The sequence below is a fragment of the Hippocampus zosterae genome, chromosome 2 (genome assembly GCF_025434085.1).
Source record: "Hippocampus zosterae strain Florida chromosome 2, ASM2543408v3, whole genome shotgun sequence".
In the NCBI taxonomy this organism is placed as follows: domain Eukaryota; kingdom Metazoa; phylum Chordata; class Actinopteri; order Syngnathiformes; family Syngnathidae; genus Hippocampus; species Hippocampus zosterae.
The window spans coordinates 35,545,765-35,565,325 of NC_067452.1; the positions used below are offsets into that span (position 1 = coordinate 35,545,765).

Below are 19,561 nucleotides of genomic sequence, written 5' to 3' on the forward strand. Positions count from 1 at the left end.
TTTTATGTGATGCTCCAAAAAGTAGTTTTGAAACCATAATGTTATCTATAGTTTGTGCACCTGTATTTCTTGATACAAGCGGCTGAAATGAGTTTTCTCTGCAGGGTGTCCGGGCTCTCCCTTAGAGATAAGGTGAGAAGCTCAGTCATCCGGGAGGGGCTCAGAGTCGAGCCGCTTCTCCTCCCCATCGAGAGGAGCCAGATGAGGTGGCTTGGGCATCTGATTCGGATGCCTCCTGAGCGCCTCCCCGGTGAGGTGTTCCGGTCATGTCCCACCGGGAGGAGACCCAGAGGAAGACCCAGGACACGCTGGAGAGACTATGTCACCCAGCTTGCCTGGGAACGACTCGGGATCCCCCGGGGAGAGCTGGAAGAAGTAGCTAGGGAGAGGGAAGTCTGGGCTTCCCTGCTAAAGCTGTTGCCCCCGCGACCCGGCCCCGGATAAGCGGTAGATGATGGATGGATGGATGGATATTTCTTGATAACATAAAACAAAGTATGTTATCAAGAATAATAAAAATAATGTCACTCTAGTATAATAGTTATAGAATATATAGTCAAGTTCATGTTGATGATTCTCATTTATATACAGCAGCAGCCTCTTGTTGTATGTTGTCTTGAGAGGGAAGACATTTCATCTGTGCTGTATGTTGACAATAAAGTTGTACTTGACTTGACTTCAACAATAGTTAAAAAAAAACATTATTCTTGTCTTCCTTCTATGATTTCAGTCATAATGACCCTCCAAGGGAATTGGTAACTAAAATGTGGCCCGAAAATGGGTTTGACACCCCCAATAGACACAAAAGGGGTCACTGCGAGTAAATATACTTGTATTGTAAACTTTAAGTCGGCCACCCCCGCCCCAATTCTCTCACTCACTCTCTCTCTCTCTCTCTCTCTCTCTCTCTCTCTCTCTCTCTCTCTCTGTCTCTCCCTCGCAGCCACCCTCGCACACCTTTCTTTCTCAGTTCCTCCACTCGCTCTCCGGAGAAGACGAAGAACGCTCTCCACAATGGACTTACGGCCGAGTTGAGTTGGTCCCATTTATGTCTTTCTACTCGGATGCTGTTTAGCGTCGCGTCTCCTCCGGTGTCCGCATCATGGCAACCATCGGGGAATTCGACCCACTCAACACGAGAGTCCCCGCAACTAAAATAGAAGTTACCGTCTCGTGCCGGTAAGGGCAAACTCGTTCGCATCCACGAGCCCATGTTGTTAGCCTTAAAACTCGGTCTGTAACAGTAAGATTTTTCACTAACTACGAAAGTTTAGACTTTTCTATCTATCTATCTATCTATCTATCTATCTATCTATCTATCTATCTATCTATCTATCTATCTATCTATCTATCTATCTATCTATCTATCTATCTATCTATCTATCTATCTATCTATCTATCTATCTATCTATCTATCTATCTATCTATCTATCTATCTATCTATCTATCTATCTATCGTTAATTGCTTTCAATATTATCTAGATTATATTATTATATATTATTGTCTCCTATGGTGCTCATTGAAATTTAGTGTTGCGATAACAACACTAGGACTGACAAGCCTCTAGCAGACCCCCGAGTGTGTATAATTATATTTATTCCCCCCACACCTCCCAAATCAGTGACCTTTTGATTTCCCTGCTCTCAGGGAAATGGTTGATCTGAGCAGCAGGTGCCTGCATAGGCGCTATTAAAGACATTTTATAGCTAAAGTCTATATTGCTCCTGTATGTAAGTGTAGGCATGTCTCTGAAGATGGACATTGATATTCACAGTCATTCGTGATGCAGTAACAGATTCTTTCCACACTTTTGTGGATGTTAAGATACATTTTGGCACAAAAAGGGAGGCACATTGCCAGAAAACATCTTATCATGGGCACATAATTCTCAGAAAAAAAACCAAAACAAAACAACCGCAATGGATTTTCTATGAAGCTCCTGTTTGGTGTCATCGTGGCTCATCTGATTTAGTGGCGGGTCACCTTTTTGACTGACTAAATTGAGCTGTAAAACCCAGCCTTGTTGTGTCCGTCAGTCAAGCCGTGTACTAAATGTCTCTTCCGTCCACTCCTGAATAATCAATAATGAATGGCTGGTTCTCTTGTGTAGTCCCCTCCTCTGATCAACCCCGCATGAGATAGTGACACATCTCAGTGGACACAGTCTTTGAATTTTGGTTCGGTCCCCGAAAAAAACACAAACATTTGCCATAGTCAAATTATATATAGCTTCAAATATTTCTTAAATATAGCCTCGAAGTGAACCGCATTTCGATGTGCAGTGTAACATATAAGGATGAGCAAAATCCATTCCGGAAAATTAACTGACCTCAGATTTCACAAATATATATTTTTTAAAAAAATACAAATTGTCAAAGGAAAGCGTAAAAAGAGAAATAATTTGCTCCAGGGTAAAACTTGCCCAGCCATCAATTTTGTTTACACTAATTGCCTCTAATTGCCCCACGGGGATAAATAAAGTTTTCTGAATCTGAATTTACAGTGCTTGTCCTCATTCGGGTCACCGGTGACCTGGTGCACATAGACCTGGGACTGGTTACCAGCCAAATTCTGTAATGCTGTTTTTCTACATATTATATAACAGTAACTTAAATCACTCTGACATGAACAAAAAAGTGCTTGGGCGTAAAATGTTGCACATCCTGATTTTCGTGCTGATGTAAGCCTCCTTTTGCCAGAATTTGGCGGACCGCTCTTTGCCACGGGGTGTGTTGTGGTGTATTGGGGCCGTTTCCTTTGACATGAACCCACAACACCGGACAATTTGGTAGCTAAAAGTAATGTAAACTTTACTCCTGCCTGAACCACATCTCACGATTGGCGCATATAGTCGAATGCAATTTTGGTGAATTTGATTGTGGTACAGGCAGACAGGTTCTGCACTTCTATTTCATTCATAAATAGGACAATGTCAGGCATCGACTTCCTACTCCCCTGCCACTTCATACAGCGCTACTGGATGGAGACCAACGTTTTTCTAGGTCACCCGGGAGACAAAGTGTCTCCTGCGTGTCCTGAGTCATCCTCCCCTGGTGGAATGCGCCCGGGAACATTTCACGAGGTAGGCGTCCAGGAGGCATCTTGATCAGATATCCCGAGCCACCTCATCTGGATCCGCTCAATGTGGAGGAGCAGAGGCTCTACTCTGAGCCCTTCCTCAATGACCGAGCTTCTCATCTTATCTCTAAAGCCCGGAAGGCTGTGGAGGAAACACATCTTGGCCACTTTTATCTGGGATATTGTTCTTTCAAACACGACCCGCATTTCGTGACCTATAGTTGAGGGTCGGAATGTAGCTTGACCGCTGATGGTTCATTTTTCCAATAGTCCAACAAAGAGACTATGTCAAATGGCAATTTCTGAGTCCCAAAAAGTTTAGTGTGCTGACAATGAGCCGTTCTGATGACGTTGTAGCATTTAGCCAAATTTGACCAGCCTTCCTACAAAATAAGTTGGGTTCTCACTTTCAAAAAAAATGAAACTTGTCTGACATCCAGATGCAAGATGAAGTTTAATTTATTTCATACAGATTTATAGATTTCGAGCAATTATCAGGCATGAAAAAGAATCTAATCATGGAAGAGATTGATTTTCACCATTTATTTTCTTTCCCACAGGAGTCTTCTGGATGTGGACACATTCTCCAAGTCTGATCCTGGTATGTATGACTTATTTCACATCCGACAAAAATAAGACAGGCACATTGCTCACATCCAAGGCAAAAATGCCAAACATTCTCAAATTAGTAAAGAAGCCAAAAAGGTCAGCCGCGAATGGCGTTTCACCACATTGCCAATGCAGGGGACAGCAAAACCTTACAGCGAAATTATACAGTCAGTGGTGAAGGAAGGTCAAGATAGTGGCAGCGTGGATCCAAACGAAAGTGAAGAAAAAAGAAAAAAAAACACAAGGGCATATGAATGTCATTCTTGGAGAATATTGCAAAGAGTAAAAAGCCAAGGTGTGAAAGTGCATGTTCCCAAGATACCCCCATCAAGAATTCTAGCCCCTCTTTCGCTAATTAAGACACAAGGGAGCATGAGAAATTTTTGGTAATTCGGCTGCAGTATGGATGTTATGTAGTAAGCCCATCATAACGTGACAAATGTTTCAATGCACCTTTTGGGCAGTTTTATCTCAGAAATACTGACTTGTGACAGAGATATGTTGCAGAGACTGCGCTTAGCATGCAAACCGATGGCTAAATGTTCCTGTCAAAGTAAACCTGCAGCTGACACACTGTAGTACTCGAAAGGGCTCATTTGTGTGTGGATGTCTATAGTCCACACAAGAGCATAAGATGCCCAAAAATTGGAAGATACCGATAATTATTGCCTCTGCATCACTGCGACATGACTCAATCAGGCCATTCATTGTGAGAAAGTAGCACACATGAAGCCTGAAATAGAGCATTAAATATTCACAGGAAAAAAAAAACTTTCAGACGAGATGTGCATAAATTCTGGATTGCAATTTCATGTCTTCTCTGAAAGCACTTTAAGATCAAGTTTACTAAATGAAACTTAGGTCAATGTCGACATCCGCTGTGTACACGTGTGAAAGTATAAATATTCAGTGCACCAAAGGTCATCTCGTTAAGACCTGTGGGCAATCATTCTGCCTGACCTCATTAGCCCAGGATACAATTTGCAAGAGGAAAAAAAAGCAATGGCGAGCGGATAGATGTTTAAAACATGATTCGGTCTGTCTCAAGGCTTGATGTTTAGCAAAGTTGGTCCAAGTAAAGCGTACCACCGAGCACGTGAGCGCTGACGGTAAAGCACTAAAAGCCACATCAGAGGGTGTCTGATGGCCCACCGGTATTGAAGTTGACGAAAGTGGGTTATCCACAGATGCCATGGCAACCATGCAATTTACTGTTCTCCATACAACAAGAATCCAAGGTGGCATCCAAGGTTACATCATTCAAAGTTTGTACAGTCGGACATATTTTTGCACAATTGTCTTCATCAAAGGATTCCATCATTCATTGTAGCCCAGTGTAGTATTTTTAATTTGTACAGTCACGTTGAAAAAAAAAAAAGAAAGAAATAAAGAGAGTTTGGCCAGGTTAGAATGCATACATCTTCCTCGCAGTTTCTGGGTACGATGCTCAGAAAACTCCACACAAGAGGGTGAACTCCACGAGCGTGAGTGTAGATTTTCTTGTGGTTCTCTCTCATAGGGAAATTGAAAACTCAAAATTCTCTTTCGGTGAGAATGTGACTGAATTCTAATTATGTGCCCGGTGATTGACAGGCGATTGGTTCAGGGTGTCTCGTCCAAAAGTAAGCCAGTTGGGGTTGGCTCCAGCTCATCTGTTACCGTCATGACGACAGCATGTTCAGAAAATGCATGGATGTGTAAGGGGGAAATATATGAGAACAAAAATTACATCCCAGAGTTAATTACAGTACATTACCTCAGTGAAGTACCTTTTGCTACAATGACTGCATTCAGTCTTTTTGGGTGAGTTTATCAGTGTGAAGCTTCTCGATTATTTGACAACTCTTTCTTGTAAACGTGCTCCATGGGTCAGATTTCAAGGGCATTCACCGTGCACAGCCGTCTTCGGGTCAGTGGGCTCTGGCTCGGTCACCCGCATCCAGTCTTTTTCTGGTGAAGCCTTTCTTTTGTTTATTTTGATGTCGTCTATACTCAGTCTCACGCTAAAAGGTGAAACTCATCATCATGTTTTTTGAAGTGAAGGTTTTGGGCCAAAGCTGCCTTTGCTGTAGCCACTGTACATGTTTTCTCACAGTTTACTGGTTTTCCCTTTTTGTTGCTAGAATATCATTATTTGGAAGGTTCTCCCCGGGCCTGCGTGGGTTTTCTCCGGGTGTTCCGGTTTCCTCCCACATTCCAAAAACATGCGTGGAAGGCTGATTGAACACTCTAAATTGTCCCTAGGTGTGAGTGTGAGTGCGAATGGCTGTTTGTTTCTGTGTGCCCTGCGATTGGCTGGCAACCGATTCAGGGTGTCCCCCGCCTACTGCCCGAAGACAGCTGGGATAGGCTCCAGCACCCCCTGCGACCCTAGTGAGGATCAAGCTGTTCGGAAGATGAATGAATGAATGAATGATAAAGGATTAGGGGGAAGAAATGTACTGTACTTGAGTTGAGTTGAGTACTTAGAATGATACCGACTGATGTCGCGCATGCTCTCTGGTTTGTTTATCTTTTACCCAGACGCCGCAAATATTTTAGGAGTGCCAGGGGAATTGTAATTTTGAAAGTGCAGCAGAGTGTCCACACTCCCCAAAACATGAGATATTTCTCAGGGTCAGCAATCTAGCCTTGAAGTCATTGTGAAAGTCCCGAAGCCATTGTTGTGTTCATGCTTCGATTTTACCATCTCACCCCCACCCATTTTGTGTTTGCCTGGTTTAACCCGACAGTTAAATAATGAGAAGACCAGCCTTTAGAAGACATACATCAGGGGTGTCAAACTCATTTTTGTCACTGGCCACATGTTAGTTACCATTTCCCTTGGAGGGCCGTTATAACTGAAGCCAAATTTTTAAAAAGTCAAGAGTAAAGGTTTCTTCAACTATTGTTGAAGTTACTGTAATGAGGGGGTTGGTGACAAGAACATGCTTACAATATGTCTCTTATTTATTACATATGAGAATTTTAAATTTTGGTAGAAATGTTAGCAAGCATCATGCAAGTTGACATGCTTGATTTGCTTCAGCAGGCCACATAAAATTGACGTGGCGGGCCGCACCGGACCCTTGAGTGGCCTTGAGTTTGACATCAATGACTTAACTCAACTGTATTTTTAGAGAACTTTCAAACAGCCATCGCTGCACACAAAGTGCTGTACACAAAGCCAACAAATCAGTAACAAAGACGGGAGAAAGCATTGAACAGAGAAACCAAAATCAAATCTGAGTCATGCTGAGTTAAATGCCAAAGAATACAAGTGAGTTTTGAGGCGGGTTTTAAAGATGGGCAGCGAGAAGGCTTGCCGAATGTTCAGTGGGTGACATACATGTTTGTTTTAGTTCACAACGTAGGATCGCCGATGTCCAGCTAAACAAGACCTGGTGCATGACTAACTTTGGTGAATGATCACGCTGCGCAAATTCTAAAGTAAAAAAATAATCCCAGCATTGTGTTCTTTTAACTATGATTAAATAAATAAAAAAATATGATGAGAGACAATATGAAGATCAGAGTGATTTCTAAAGCACAGTTTTGTTTCAACGACGTGCCCAATATAAGTCAATAAAAATTGTCTCTGAACATCATAAAAGCGACAAGGCCATTGAGGGAGCCCAGAATAGTATTTTAGTCGGAAAACAAAGTGGGTGAATTTGTTCCCTCTAAAAAAGTACAAAAGAGCCTTTCTAAGAAAATAAAATGGGAGTGCTGCATCTGTTTGTTTTAAATACAACATTACCAGATTTGGATGATAACACATGAAAGCTTTGCCTTTGTGGCTAAAATACAGGTAGAACTATGTTCAACCGCAATGCTATATTCCCTGTCAGGACAGACCATTTCTGAAGGTAATTCACCGGGCTATGAGATCAAATCTGGCCGGTTATCCGTGCTTGGGAGAATTTTGAAGATTTGATTTTCATTCATGAATGACTCAATGCCTGTATCCCCTGGAAGATAGATCGTTAGTAAGAAAGAACAGCCCGGAGTCCTGACTTCACTAGACCTTTTTGGGTGAGGGATGGTGGAGGGGTCGGGTGGGGTTACTTAACACTTTAGCGGTGACTACAGTGGACAGTTGATCATGTTATCAGGTTACAGGGTGCATGAATGGGAGCAAGTCTACTGAACCAAAAAAATAAAATAAAGGACTCTGGAATATACGAGAAGTTACATCTTCAATCCCACAAAAGATCCTGTTGACGAGATAACTGGGCAACTCAAGACGCTGGAAGTGAATTCTGCTGCCCCATACTGAACTTATCTTGATGCTAAAAGCTTTCCGCTCATTCCCTTTTCTTTCTTCACACGTGAAATACCCAACAAGAAACATTCGGGGGAAAAAATATGTGAGCATTGTTGGGGTAGATAGATGGCCTTTCTCTTCCTCCGCCTGTTCATTCATTTCGGATGGTGAGGATGTTGGCACCCGTGGTTTACAGACAATGGCTGCGGTGGTCACAAGTGCAAAGGTACAAAGGAGTCACAACATATTTATATCATCAAAAGGGCGGTACCGAAACTTATGGTGTGGCATCGGAACTTTCGTTGCTTCTGAAGCGATTCTTAGCTTTCATTAACTGGCACATCGCGGTGCTCTGTGCGTCCCCACAAGGTCTCCAGTAAGGAGTGTACCAATATTAACTGATGATCGCTTCAAGGACGCAAAGTTTCGCTGTGGGCATGGGAAAGTTAGACAGCGTGACTAAATATGGGCAGAAGACACACTTCAGTATGAACCCTATTCCATTTTTAACCCTTTCGTGCACCAATAATGAGAAGCAATAACCTGATAACATGATAAACTGTCCACTGGAGTGACCTCTGTCCAGGAAAGGGTTAAAACATACAGACTCGTTGACTCCCCTCGTTTTACCTGCACCATAATCGCTTCTTTCCTATTGAAAATGAGAGCTTTTCACAGCGGTTGATCATACACAATCAAAGCTCTGGCTTGTCTGAAAAAAATGCTTCTAAATCACAAAACGTTCACTCGTTTCATGGAAATGCAATAACAGTGGGGCCCCATTGTGGGGGGCTGTATTGAATAATCATGGCTGCAGTCTGTCAGAGTTGCACCAACGATGATCGACTACAAATGCAGATAAGCTGTGTCAAAAGTCGCTTCTAATCATAACGCTACGTGATATCACCTTCGAACGGCACTTTTTTGTTTATGCAAGTCCCAGTGTCAACACAAGCAAGCTAGCTTCTCCTGTCATGAAGAAAAACATCCAGTTGGACATGACTTGCACTAATGACAGAAGGCGTCCTCTCCATGTGGATTTTTTCCATCAGCAGATCCTGACTGGGCGACATCTTCCACATAATTTCATTGCTCTTTTTTTCTTCCCGCAGTCAACCACTCTATTTACATTGATAGGCACCCGCTGCAATCGGGCTCATCTGGTGGTTATTTGGCAGGAATTATGCATAAGAGTAAATGCCATGGCACTAATAGAAACGCAATTTAGGTGACAGGATAGACGTAATTAATAGAGTGGGCGCCATACAGGGGAGAGGAAATTGACGTGATGTAAATGGTTTAATTAAATCATGCACTCATAATCGAGGATACAAGTCATCCCGGTAGACCGCTGGTTGTGTAAAATGCTAAATATAGGATTACAGTTTTCTGGCCATTCATACCATTCCGAACTAATCATGTCAATTAGTAAATGGGCCAGTGAGATGCTAAATCTGAAAGTAGCGTTTCATTATCTAACTGAATATAATGTCACCCCTGACGACATTAAAAAACCAGAGTGACAAAAATACATTTTGAACACTAACAAAAAAAAAAAAAAGTGTACAATAAAGGTGCACAATATACATACCACAAAGGGACAATTCAAATTTGCACAATTTAGTGGATTTCTAGGGAGGTCATACTGTGATCGGCATAATAAATGTATAATTAATTTTTTTTAATTCGTAAATAACAAAAGAACCTAATGATGGGTGACTGTCAGGTTTCCGTGATTTCCTCATGTAACCCAGCATTGTGTTTTGCAAGATCCATATCCAGCAGGGGTGTCAAACATTTTTTTTTTTGTCACGGGCCACTTTGGAATGACGTCTTCCCTTGTAGGGCAGTTATGAAACCAAAAAAATGTGTAATCGTCTCATTGCGTTATTATTTATACACAACAAAATAATGGGTTGCTTATTTTGAAATCAGTCAGCTATCGTAGTTTGTAAAATTATTGTTCAAGTGAGTGTAAAAAGGGTAATCAAATTATTGCAAAATCTCAATGTTATTTCTTGCATGTGACATTTCATAACATAGTTTAGCAAGGATCATGATTTGCTTTCGCGGGCCATATAAAATGATGTAAGTTAGGTTAGGTTAGTGTATAAATAACAAAATACAGTAAACATACACATGTAGTACTGTATAAATTGCTCTATGTGACTCGCTGTTGTTTTGCTGACTTTCGCTGCTTCTCGCGGACCTTTTGCGGCATTTTTGCAATTGTTGTTGTTGTTTTTTTTTTAATGAATGCTTTTGAAAAATCCGCAGTGCACTGAAACCGCGAAAAGTGAACCGCGAAGTATCGAGGGATCACTGATACTGTACTGTATGTCCCCACCACAGCCGCTTTTCAAAAATATACAGTAATGGAAAAAAACAAAAAAAAATAGTGAGAGGAGTTTCGAATAATTAAATGTAGTGGAATACTAATTTGGAATCTTACATAATTTGCTTCGGTGTGCACACTTGTTAACTGGTCTTTTTCTGTGCGTCCCCACAAGGTCTCCAGTAAGGAGTGTACCAATATTAACTGATGATCGCTTCAAGGACGCAAAGTTTCGCTGTGGGCATGGGAAAGTTAGACAGCGTGACTAAATATGGGCAGAAGACACACTTCAGTATGAACCCTATTCCATTTTTAACCCTTTCGTGCACCAATAATGAGAAGCAATAACCTGATAACATGATAAACTGTCCACTGGAGTGACCTCTGTCCAGGAAAGGGTTAAAACATACAGACTCGTTGACTCCCCTCGTTTTACCTGCACCATAATCGCTTCTTTCCTATTGAAAATGAGAGCTTTTCACAGCGGTTGATCATACACAATCAAAGCTCTGGCTTGTCTGAAAAAAATGCTTCTAAATCACAAAACGTTCACTCGTTTCATGGAAATGCAATAACAGTGGGGCCCCATTGTGGGGGGCTGTATTGAATAATCATGGCTGCAGTCTGTCAGAGTTGCACCAACGATGATCGACTACAAATGCAGATAAGCTGTGTCAAAAGTCGCTTCTAATCATAACGCTACGTGATATCACCTTCGAACGGCACTTTTTTGTTTATGCAAGTCCCAGTGTCAACACAAGCAAGCTAGCTTCTCCTGTCATGAAGAAAAACATCCAGTTGGACATGACTTGCACTAATGACAGAAGGCGTCCTCTCCATGTGGATTTTTTCCATCAGCAGATCCTGACTGGGCGACATCTTCCACATAATTTCATTGCTCTTTTTTTCTTCCCGCAGTCAACCACTCTATTTACATTGATAGGCACCCGCTGCAATCGGGCTCATCTGGTGGTTATTTGGCAGGAATTATGCATAAGAGTAAATGCCATGGCACTAATAGAAACGCAATTTAGGTGACAGGATAGACGTAATTAATAGAGTGGGCGCCATACAGGGGAGAGGAAATTGACGTGATGTAAATGGTTTAATTAAATCATGCACTCATAATCGAGGATACAAGTCATCCCGGTAGACCGCTGGTTGTGTAAAATGCTAAATATAGGATTACAGTTTTCTGGCCATTCATACCATTCCGAACTAATCATGTCAATTAGTAAATGGGCCAGTGAGATGCTAAATCTGAAAGTAGCGTTTCATTATCTAACTGAATATAATGTTACCCCTGACGACATTAAAAAACCAGAGTGACAAAAATACATTTTGAACACTTTAACAAAAAAAAAAGTGTACAATAAAGGTGCACAATATACATACCACTTACAGGAAAGGGACAATTCAAATTTGCACAATTTAGTGGATTTCTAGGGAGGTCATACTGTGATCGGCATAATAAATGTATAATTAATTTTTTTAAATTCGTAAATAACAAAAGAACCTAATGATGGGTGACTGTCAGGTTTCTGTGATTTCCTCATGTAACCCAGCATTGTGTTTTGCAAGATCCATATCCAGCAGGGGTGTCATACATTTTTTTTTTGTCACGGGCCACTTTGGAATGACGTCTTCCCTTGTAGGGCGGTTATGAAACCAAAAAAATGTTTAATCGTCTCATTGCGTTATTATTTGCACACAACAAAGTAATGGATTACTTATTTTGAAATCAGTCAGCTATCATAGTTTGTAAAATTATTGTTCAAGTGAGTGTAAAGAGGGTAATCAAATTATTGCAAAATCTCAATGTTATTTATCGCATGTGACATTTCATAACATAGTTTAGCAAGGATCATGATTTGCTTTCGCGGGCCATATAAAATGATGAAAGTTAGTGGTTAAAAAAAAGGTTAGTGTATAAATAACAAAATACAGTAAACATACACATGTAGTACTGTATAAATTGCTCTATGTGACTGGCTGTTGTTTTGCTGACTTTCGCTGCCTCTCGCGGACCTTTTGCGGCATTTTTGCAATTGTTGTTGTTGTTTTTTTATGAATGCTTTTGAAAAATCCGCAGTGCACTGAAACCGCGAAAAGTGAACCGCAAAGTATCGAGGGATCACTGTATACTGTACTGTATGTCCCCACCACAGCCGCTTTTCAAAAATATACAGTAATGGAAAAGAACAAAAAAAAATAGCGAGAGGAGTTGCGAATAATTAAATGTAGTGGAATACTAATTTGGAATCTTACATAATTTGCTTCGGTGTGCACACTTGTTAACTGGTCTTTTTTTTCGTAATAACCTTTCTAAGCAGATGTGTTTTAAAAATATATATATATATATATTAATAATTCTGTATTGCTTGCCATGTAAAGATATCCCCTGGCACTGTGAATTTCAAAGTTAATTTGCGAGACCTTTAAAAAAAGTGAAAACTATTTTTCTCATTTTTTTCTGTCACTCATCTCAAGTATTTTGACAAGGTACATTGCATTTCCAAGAACTCGCTGATCCAGACCTTCTGCTTGTATAATTGGTCATCCGCCTCCATACCATTGTAAGATGCAGAATGCAACACCAAAAAGTGTGAACTAAACACGGAATTCCCAAGATGTTTCAGGCGTTACAGCGAATGACGTGACACTGACTAAACAGTGGGAAGAGATAACAACATACTTGACTGTACCTCAGTACACCTCTGTACAGTACCTTGGGAGGGGGGCTGGCACACACACTCATGCACACACAGGTATGCACTCGCACACTCACACACACACAGAGGATAGAACATCAGAGCGAGGATTCAAAGGCTTTGATGGCCGCACTTTGATGGCACTCCATATGAGATGAGACTTTATGATACCTACACAATCCAGCCACAGATAGCAACTTTCATTTCGATGCTGGATTGAATCACCATTTCGTCTCTCCCAAGGCAGTCAGATGCGAGCATTGAGAGGCAGATGGACTCGCGAGAATACATGCTACAATTTCACCAAGCCATCTTGCCAAGCTTCAAGCCGACATACTATTGTGGCGAGCACAGAATAGTGTGGGCCAGATGGTTTAGATGTCATGGAAGTGACAGTGAAGAGCAGCAGTTGTATCAGAAATGGAAAACAGGACTTATAACCGTTTCCCCCGTCGCCTTTAACACGAGGCACTTGCTGCTCACCAAGCTAGCAATGGGGGTAGACCCCCTTTTTTTTTTTTTGCTTATTGAACTGATTGCACCACATGCAGGTGAATGCTGATCGATGTTGTCACCGAGCCAAAATATTACCCATCCATGCATTTTCGACGAGGTTAGGTTAGGTAGATACTTTGATACTAAAGGAGTCTGGAGAGAAGCATACAAAAGACATTAGAGTTACCGTATTTTCTGCACTATAAGGCCCTTCGGATTGTAAGGCGCACCTTCAATGAATGGCCTATTTTAAAACTATTTACATATATAGGGCTCACTGCTAAAATTGAACCTTCAATAGTGGCTGTGGTTGCGCTATGCATCCATAAAGAATAAATGAAAGACAAAAAGTTATGAAGACGATTGATTTAACAAAAAGGCACACAAACCTCATTGGCTCACATCCATTAAATATCCGTAGATGTCCTACTTGTCTCCTTCTTCTTTCTTTTAGTCATTAGTTCACTCTGCTTTTGGTGTTATCTTTGTTTCATAACGGCTGCACAGAGCTCATAAAGTAGTTGTCTGTTTGAGCGTGTGTTGGCAAATGTGAATTTGTGTCGGGCAGAACCCTTTTAGGTTGCAATTGGTTCCTGCTAATTATCACCACAAGATGGCATAGGAGCACTAACAACTCAATGGAGATTATAAAGAGAGTTACACTCTCTTTCTATTAGGCGCATCACACTGTCTGTTGGCCTTTGATACAATTGAATGCTTTTAGATGCGCCTTATAGTCTGGAAAATACGGTATTTGAATGGATGTGGAAACGCTGAGTCCATCTACCATCGAAAAAGTTATAAGGTTGAAATTAAGAGATTTGTCTCCCCCAAAGTCTTTCCCCCCAAAATTGTGAACTCTGCTAGGGTTATCTATTCTAGTCTTTATCAATTCTTTCGGCTCTAAACAGACTCAACAACACCTCCTATTGGTTGTTGCCTCGTCGCAAATTCAAAACGCTTCAAGGCCGAACTGACTTCACCACATATTGGGAAATGTGCAGAATTGGATGCAAATCCGAGACAGGACTGAGTTGAGTCTGGCCAAATGTGTTCTTGATTGAGTACAATTCCCTGATCACAATTCACAGTTTTCTTTTCAGAATAAGTGAATGCTTGAATCTGCATATGCTGATAAATGGACACTCGCTATCGTTTTTTTAAAAGTCATTTTGAGCGACGTTGTTTTGCAGAAGAAACTGGCAAGATTGCAAAGAAAATCTGAGGTACCTCTCTCCTTATCTCATTTGTTGCTGCCTTAGACTTTGTCCTTGGGGATGCTGTACTGTTGTTGTCCGGATGCCTGCTCTTCGTGTAAATTAAATTAGAGTTTGTGCTTCTCCGTCACCAAATTACTTGATGCCTGCATTCGTTTGCCCACACATGGAGGAGTAACTGTGTGATCAATTTTAGTTCCTCCATCTGCAGTCAAGATCAAGGAAACTTGCCAGTGACGAGTGATGTTTTTTGGCGGGGCAGGGGGATGGCTTTAGACAGTAAGACATACATCATTAAATGGAAGCACAGGATGCTGGAGAAAGCAATTCCCCTCTTCGATTTCAGGGCTGATATGTTTTGATAAATTCACCCTTCTTGTTGTCCAACCTACCCAAGACATTTATCTTGGCTATTTCTGTTCTTGTGTCCGATGAAACTATCATCCATCTGTAGTCTTATCCGAATAGAAATTATCGTTAGTTTCCTTTGAAATGTACAGTATATTGCAAGCAAACTAAAATTGCTTTGTTGTGCTCCCTCGGCAGAAACTGACCTAGAAACGTGTCTATGTGCATAACACAGGTCAAAACTAAAAGTTGGATCATATTCAAGTTTTGCCTGTTTGTAACAGTGCATGCTTCAAATGTAATCATGGGCCAAAAATGCTATCTTCCATTTTGTGGGAGTCAGTCGATGGCTCATACGTATGTTGAAAAGACTTACTTTAAACACTATTGGGCTGTACTTGTTTCAATCAACAACATGTATGGTACTACATATTCATCTATAATTCATATTATTCTATTCTATTCATAGACAGCGCCCACAGTCTGTAGTTTTGCCATTATATGGCATACATTTTGATTGTCTACGGCCATCTGAGCTAAATTACTGGATAACGTTTTTGAATTACATATAAGAGGGAGGAGGCAATTTCCCTGACATTCCTACGGCAATTAATTCAAGTTCAAAGGCATTTTGCTTTGTTTTACTCTGATGTTTGCAGCCAGGTCAGCACTGCAAATAGGAATGTGTTCAATATAGGTTAAATTAAATTAAAATAAAATAAGACAGAATTTCGGTAAGTCAGTCATAGATCTGGGGATTTTTTTTGGGTGGAGATCTGTGGCGATTTTTGTTGATTTTGAAGGATTTCTTGGCTCTTACATAAATATCAAACACTCCTCACATCATGCATTATTAAATTTCTGACTATACGTTCAGATCAATTATGCAGGCGTGCTGTATTTGTAAGGCTTATGCCACTGGGACCGACTCAAGGCTACTTGGTTCTTTGCTGCCTTTTGTCGAGAAGAAGTGACAATCGAATTCAAAACAAAGTTATCATGTTAGGATTAGTCAAATTTACCAATATGCATCATGCATAATTTGTTAATATTCATTTTGGCAGTGTTCCACAACAGGTTTAGTTTCACTTTCACTCATTAGTCTCATTAGTGTACATTAGTGTACATTAGTCTTATGGTATTTTCATGAATGCCTTTCGGAATTTTTACCAGTCGACACAGTTGGCCTGCAGCTGTTAAACGTAATGAAGCCGAAAAAAATATGCTAATTATATGCAGAGTAAGAAAAAAATGGCTGGTTACTGTTTTCACTAGATTCATTAAAATGACATATCTGCTGCTGTAAAAAAAAATAATATGTCATCTGTTCATTTATTTATCTTCATTCGACTGCCTCAAGAGACAGCTGACTCTTTGTAGTATGTTACTATGTTTTAGTTTCCATTGTACATGTTGAATAAATAAAACATCTGAATAACATGAATAAGAAGAGTCAGTGTGAGTAGTATCCAAATCCATTTCAGCTCATAAGCAAGGACATATGAAGCATTTTTTTATTCATGAAGGATTGTTGCAATTTATACTGTCAGTCAGTTTTTTGAAGAAGATATCCGTTTATTTTTTATTTTTTTATGAGAGTCCTTGTTAGTTGGAGGTCACCCGCGTTGACTCGCATGTCACGTTTATATTCAGTCCCATCTTGTTGAGGTTTTAACATATTCCAGGCATGCTTGACCTCAACTACTCTGTCGCTTGTCCTTGAAGAGTCGCACAAGGCTTTGTGTTTCCCCAAGCTTGTGAAGTCTTCCCTCTGACTCGGAGGAGCTCGATTAGGAAATTGTGAGTTCAAAGCAAATCACGCCTGTTATTTTCTTCAGAGACAATGCTATGTGAGATATTCTTTTGAAAACTGATGAAATACTGGTACACTCAATTAAAGTACTCAGCATGACTGCAAGTAAACTTTTTATCCGTTGATCAGTGAAACAAGACACATTTTTAGACTTTTAATCATAATTAGACTTACCTGTGACTGTTTTTGCAACATTAGCTTTGCAATTTTTTTTCGGCGTGCACTCATTTTTTTTCAACAGAATCGAGCAACCATTTCTTTGGACGAATTAAATGTTTGTATTGGCAAATGGACAGAACTGATTTGCAATCAACGGCCCATATTTGTGAGAAAATAAAATATAATGCTTATTATGCGATAGAAATCTAACTCAAAGTTTTGTAAAATAAAGAAATACATAAATGAAATAAAAATGGAAATCTGTTTGAGTGTACTGTATTCATTTATGTGAAGGACTGAGTGTTCTGTTCTTTGCTTTAGCTAGCTCTTCTTTCTGAATCTCATCAAATGGGTATGACATGCGGGGTCCCACAAGGGTCAGCTCTTGTGCCCCTTTGGATCAAACTCTGCCAAACTGTAATGTTGACTCTCATAGCGTTGCAGGTGAAAAACGGTTACAGTGTCCCCCGATGACTACGGTTCAATGGAGGTGTTGTGTCACGGCAAAGAACAAAATAATAACTTAATCCATCCATTATCTGAACTGGTCATCCTCATGTGGGTTACCGACTCTCCTGGCTTGGCTTCTGCATAACCGGTGAAAACCTGCGCAGCCAATGAAGAGTTGTGCCCGACTGAATTGCGAGGATCCCTGCAAGTCTTGGACTTCTGAGATTTTCCTGAGATATATGAAAAGATCCATTTGAAATACATTTCCCACGTTAAATGTGAAATTGACTTGAGTCTGGATCTGGAAATTATATACTGATTGTCCCCAGTGACGTGGGCAACTCATCTAACATTCTACTTTGAAGGAGCATGTGTGTTTGCGTTCTGTATTTAAAATAAACAATAAAAAAAATCGGAGGACAGGACTCATGACTGAATGTATATTTGGAGCTGTTCCATCATTTGGAAAGGCAGTGAGACGGCCATTGTTTCAGCGTTTCCTAGCAACGCAATGTCATTTCAATGGATTTCATATTTGGTAAATATTCAGAAAAAAACATGCTTTAAAATCTAACTCCCCATTGCCACCATAAGATAAATGAAAACTCCAAGCTGCCAGCACAAGTCAGCCGGTGTTCTGTCACACAGCCATCAACAGGGGAGTGCAGAAGCAGTTAATTGAATCAAAATGTTTAAGATGGTGTGTCACCTTCAAGACAACATCCTAGCACCGTTCGAGGAAAGTTGCTTAAGTCTCTGGGAAAATACGTGCACCGCTATTTGACAGGGAACGGTCAAGGTGGTTCCACCCAGAGTGCCTACGTTTCGTAAAGGTGCAAAAGTGACACACTTAAGTTTATGAGAGAATCTGTTTAGCCCAAAAAGGCAGCAGAAGCACGCTTTTTTTGACTAAAGTGTAATGGCTGCGTACTGTCCTTGCTAAGATGTATGAGCTCGACAGTGAGATGAACTTTGGAGACATGATGCAAAATAGTTGTTTGTTGCTTTTCAAATGACATTTGGCAGAGTGCTTGCGCATATGTATCTGTTTGCCTTTTAATCTTTTAATATATCAGCCCCCAACACTTCCTGCTTTACATTGCTTGTGCCCAAATAAATGCATGGTTTTCAAAATAAGAGTCATAAACAAATGAAGAAATGAACCACAACTCAGTTGAAAGGCAGAACAGACTGTGGACTTTCAAAAGAGCTTCAGGTTTTTTGTCATAAATGTTATATAGCAAAGGCGGGTTTATTTATCATATTTTCCGCACTATAAGTTGCAACTACAAGCATTCAATTTTCCCAAAAGCCGACAGTGCGCCCCATAATCTGATGAGCCTTACATATGGTGTCACAGTCTCTTAATATTCCCCATTAAGTTGTTTCCCTGCTAGTGTTCCATTGCCATCTAGTGGTGATTATTAGCAGGAATCAAAGGTAACCGTAAAGGGTTCTGCCCGACACTAAATCACAACAAATACCAAAAGCATAGTTAACTACTGACTAAACAAAGGAAGGAGACAAGCAAGATTTGGAATAATATTTAGCCCCTTGCGGATTTGATCCCAGGAGATTGTTTGCCTTTTTGTTGACTCAATTGTCTTTGTAACTTTTTTCTTTCATTTATTGTTTTGTAATGCTATTTGTATACAGATGTTGTTTTTGACCAGCTGTCATAGCTTTATTACATTTGCAGCGGTTGTGAAGGCTCTATATACATAACGGGCCATTCATTCAAGGTGTGCCTTATAATCCGGGTGCGCCTTATACTGCAGAAAATACGTATTTTTATTCTTCATAACAAACCACCTTGACTGCACATTGCTGCTTATCAACTGATACTGTCCTGCAACTGCAAGGAGCTAAATGTGAATTGATTGCAGGTGGATATAGTGAAGTGTGCTGCCAACATCTGCTGGTGGGGGTCTGAAGTGCACGAGTACCTCCAACTTTATTCGTATCTGAAGACAAACCCAAAATGGTTAAGTGACGGTGCGTGTCTAAAAAATCGGAAGTCAAGTCATTCGTATCTAAAGGCAAGATCGTCATTCATTTCATCGTCATCCTAATTGTGACTGCATAAAAAAAATAAATAA

General features: G+C 40.5%; 1 protein-coding gene across 1 annotated transcript in view; it reads left to right on the forward strand.

Annotated features, from left to right (window-relative positions):
* The first annotated feature begins 946 nt into the window (after positions 1-946).
* Positions 947-19,561, forward strand: part of LOC127591661 (copine-9-like) — a 64,273-nt gene continuing 45,658 nt past the window's right edge. The window contains exons 1-2 of the mRNA XM_052051959.1: positions 947-1,179; positions 3,640-3,680. Coding sequence (XP_051907919.1) covers positions 1,103-1,179; positions 3,640-3,680 — 118 coding nt within the window. The 5' untranslated portion in view covers positions 947-1,102. The remainder of the gene's footprint in view (positions 1,180-3,639; positions 3,681-19,561) is intronic.